The 4,208-nt window shown below is 58.2% G+C and overlaps 1 protein-coding gene across 1 annotated transcript in view; it reads right to left on the reverse strand.

The window, feature by feature from the left end:
- Window positions 1–2,802: 2,802 nt before the first annotated feature.
- The window catches only part of AKAP5 (A-kinase anchoring protein 5), a 1,805-nt gene continuing 399 nt past the window's right edge, over window positions 2,803–4,208 (reverse strand). The window contains exon 2 of the mRNA XM_026088638.1: window positions 2,803–4,143. Coding sequence (XP_025944423.1) covers window positions 2,928–4,143 — 1,216 coding nt within the window. The 3' untranslated portion in view covers window positions 2,803–2,927. The remainder of the gene's footprint in view (window positions 4,144–4,208) is intronic.

The following is a 4,208-nucleotide window of genomic DNA, read 5'->3' on the forward strand; positions in this document are numbered from 1 at the left end:
GGAGCCACCGGCCTCGTTAATGCGGCGAACAGGGAGAGTGAATGCGACGTGCGTGACTATCATTAGACTTCAGAGTTAACATTCCAGCTGGGATTAAAAATTTGCTCTCAAGGGGCTCTCCCCGAGAGCGGGAGGTTTTCCTCCTGGCTCAGCTCCAGCGCACAGAGGTGGGAAGGGGCGATCGCCATTAATTCCAATTTACTGCGTGACAGGCGGCTAGGAAGTCAGCTCTGGCTATAGACGATACTTCCAGTTTAGTAATTTCAAATGCAAAATATGTCTCCTTACCATCTCCCCCTTCTGTATCCACCAGGTATATCATTTTTTTTTTCTGTAATAAAAAMCACCTGAAAAGGCTGTTTTTGTGTGTTTGAGCTGAAGTCCACTTTCCAACTAAATGGCATTTCACCTCATTGCAGAAAAGCTCTGTCTTTTAGCAAAGAGCTGCACCCGTCACAATTTCCTGCAATAAGAAGTAAGCGTGAAAGTTGACCCTGCTAATAAATGTTAACCTATAACATTGCTTAAAGAAATGTGTAAGAAATAATATATCCTCTGGTTAGTTTTTGAAAAAAGAACACATTTAATATAAGCATTTTAGCTGGTTAAAACAACTAATTTAACCTTTAGCAAGGTTAAAACAACTAATTATTTTAATACCACCCGACAAGAGCTAACAAGAACAATTTCTTTGGGAAACAAAACGACACAGGTAAAAAAATAGCGAGGGAAACTATTTAAATCGGCCTGTTCTCTTGGAGCATTTGGTTATTTTGGGTTACTCCGGGGGAAACCCTGCGTGTGAGGGGCAACGCTGGGAGCTCACTGTCCCCAGCGCATGTCCAGGCTCGGGTGCAGAGCCGCCGGCGCCCGGGAGGGCTCTCGCCATGGCAGCAGTGAAAACCTCCTCTTCTCCTCTTTCTTGCCCCAAAAGGCTGCTGGGACTGATGCGATCTCTGCTCCGGGACGAGGCACAGAGTGCTGGAAATGCCGGGGTGCGAAGCAGCCGGGGCCGGGGAGCGAGCAGAGGAAGAACAAGCTAATTCAGTTCAAATCCCGGCGCGGAGCGATGCCCCCCCATCCCGCAGCGGGGCACAGCGTGGCCGGCTCCCGGGGCTGGCGCCGCACGAGCTGCCCGAGCCGGGCTGCGGGACGCGGGGCTTCGGCATCGCCCCAGCTGCGTTCACCCGCCGGCGGGGAAAACAGCCCTAAAAAATGATCCACACACAACGTACTTGGTGCTCCTGCACAACCAAGCGCACACGCGCGCGCGCACTCACCCATTTCCTACCCCAGTATTCCTACGCAATAGCTGATTTAATCGGTCTTTCTCCAAAAGACTAAAGTTCTGCTAAACATTTTATTAGTGTTCAACTCTCTACCCAAAACGAAGGAGTGCAGAGTCTTAATTGTCATTAACAGCTGCTATGATCTATATTTTCTTCTGTAAACCTGAAAGAATAAATAGTATTAATACTATTGAAAACAGTAGTAATTTTCTTCTGTATTTTCCGCATGCTTATAAAGGGCCTTGAGAAATTATGTGAAAGAGGTTTTGTTAAATAAATAAATAAATACATAAATAAATAGCACAGGGCCCCGTCCGAGCCGCACCGGAAAGCGCTGGCCCATCAACCCCACTGCTCCTTTCCTGCCCTCCAGCTGCACCGGGGCTGTGGGTGCCAGCCCCTCCGGGGACGCGCCAAACCTCCAAAACTGCAAATCATTATTTTTTGCTTGCAAAATTATCGGTCGGTGTGAAATCGCAGAGAAAAGCGGAGCAAATGAAGCGGTGTCAGCGAAAGCTGCTTTATTCCGCCTGCAGTGGGGTTTCGGCCCCGTCAGCCTGCAGCTCCTCCAGAGTTTTCCTCTGGAAATCCCACCGATCCCTTACGGCGGGCCGCAGGCAGGCGGCAATCTGCGAGTGGATATAACGGATGGGTAACTAGCAGGAAACCTGGCAAAAAAGTGCCGGCGAGGAGCGAGCGTCTCCGAAGGATTCAGGCCTGTTAGCGGCTCCGAGACCTCTGCCTGCTCCCCGCAGCCGAGCACCACCGGGAATTTCTCTTGCCGTGTACAAACCTCCCCGTCGTTGCCCCGTCAGTCACGAGGCAGGAGAACAACAGGAGCGTTCAGCTTTGAGGGGTCGCCGTCAGGAAAGGGTGCAGCAGCCGGCGCCGGCTCCGGGGAGGGCACTGTGCTCGTCCCTCGTGTGGCGTCGCCCCGCTCCAGAGGTACCGACGGTCCTTGAAAGCCCCTTTGCAAAGCGTGGCCTGATGCCCGAAAGGACCAGCATGAAGCACAAAGCCACTAATACTGCAAATACACTGAATTATCAACAGCTGATAACTTAGTAATCGAACTCACAGAAAACAATAAAAAAAGAATATATTTTTAAACATCCTCAGATTTGTCTCAGGTTTTCCCTGCGCGGGAACAAGCTGTGGCACTGGCCGCTCAGCGGCCTCCCGGGGCAGGGGAGCTCCTTGTCGATGTTTGAGACGTGGCAGCACACCGGGTACGAGGAGAGTTTGCAGCCCTTGCGTTGTAACCCGAATCCAGATGCTACGCCGGGAAGAAAAAAAAAAAAAAAAAATCTCCACGTGCCCACTGAGCAATTGCCGAGTGAGCGGCTGCTATTTCTGTATCAGCTGAGCAATCGGCAGGGGACTTCGCTCCGAGGCACGGGCTAACTTTCATGCAGCTGTATGCAAATTGCAACCACACACACACACACACACACACACACACACACACGTGTAATCCAAAATTATTAAAAGGCCTTTTTCTTTCAGGCTGACGGCCGTGGTGCGTGCGCGCATGCACACACGTGCGTGCACTTCTCGCAGCACCGCGGCGCGGGTTTGCCTGCTTTGACTGTGTGTCTTGCGGACAGGGATGGGGCCACGGGCTGCGCGCCCTCGCCGTCACAGAAAGCTGTTCTGCTTGTGCTGCTCCAGCGCCATCTCGTTGAGCAGCTGCTCRATGGACGCCTGGATGGCCGCCTTCACCAGCGAGGACGCCGTCTCCACCAGCAGCAGCTCATGCTGCTCGGCTGCCCTGTGGCCCGGCTCGGCGCCCTCCCTCGTCCCCGGCTCGGGGCCGCCGCTCGCTCCCCCGGCCCCTGCCTGCCCATGGCGCAGCGGGGCCGGGGAGGCCTCGCAGGCCGCGTCGGAGTCGGCGTCGTCCGAGTCGGCAGCAGCCGTGATGGTGATGATGATGCCGGCGCCGCCAGCCACCTCCGCCGGCTCTGCCCTCGCTGCTGCCTCCTCTGCAGCGGCGCCGCCGGCCTGGTGCTCCGCCATGGCGCCTGCGCTGCCTCCTGGCTCGGCCTCGTCCGGCGGCTCCTCATGGGCGGCGGTGGCAGCAGCAGGTTGCTCTGTGGTGGCGGCAGCGGGTTGCTCTGTGGTGGCGGCAGCGGGTTGCTCTGTGGTGGCGGCGGCAGTGGCAGGTTGCTCTGTGGTGGCAGCGGCTCCGGGGGCGGCTTTGGCCTTTTCTCCAGGGGCGGCTCCGGGGGCGGCTTCGGCCTTGTCTCTGGGGGCAGCTTCAGCCTTGTCTCCAGCGGCAGCTCTGGGGGTGGCTTCGGCCTTGTCTCCAGGGGCGGCTCCGGGGGCGGCTTCGGCCTTGTCTCCGGGGGCAGCTTCAGCCTTGTCTCCAGCGGCAGCTCTGGGGGTGGCTTCGGCCTTGTCTCCAGGGGTGGCTCCGGGGGCGGCTTCGGCCTTGTCTCTGGGGGTGGCTCTGGGGGCGGCTTCGGCCTTGTCTCCAGCGGCGGCTTCGGCCTTGCCTCCGGGGGTGGCTCCGGGGGAGGCTTCAGCTTTGTCTCCGGGGGCGGCTCCGGGGGCGGCTTCGGCCTTGTCTCCGGTGGCGGCTTCAGCCTTGTCTCCAGGGGCAGCGGGCCGGCGCGGGCTCTCCTCGGGCTGTTGCCCCCGGGTGGCTTCACTGGCCGCTGCTGGTTCGGCTGTCTCTGGCCGGTCGGCACGCTCYGGACGCTCGTCGGGCCTGGGCGCCGCCGACAGCTCGCTCTTCCCAGCAGCACCATCGCTTTCCGGAGCCGCATCGCGGTCCTCCTTGCCCRCGGGGAGCGGGCCGGAGCACTGGGCCGCATCCGCTCGTGCCACATGGCCCGGCTCCGGGCTGGCCGCGCTTGGGGCGCCCACTGCATCGCTGCCTTTAGCGCTGCCCTCCGACTCCTCCGCCGCTTCGGAGGC

Source organism: Apteryx rowi, unplaced genomic scaffold, assembly GCF_003343035.1.
Source record: "Apteryx rowi isolate R43461 unplaced genomic scaffold, aptRow1 scaffold_78, whole genome shotgun sequence".
Classification (NCBI taxonomy): Eukaryota; Metazoa; Chordata; class Aves; order Apterygiformes; family Apterygidae; genus Apteryx; species Apteryx rowi.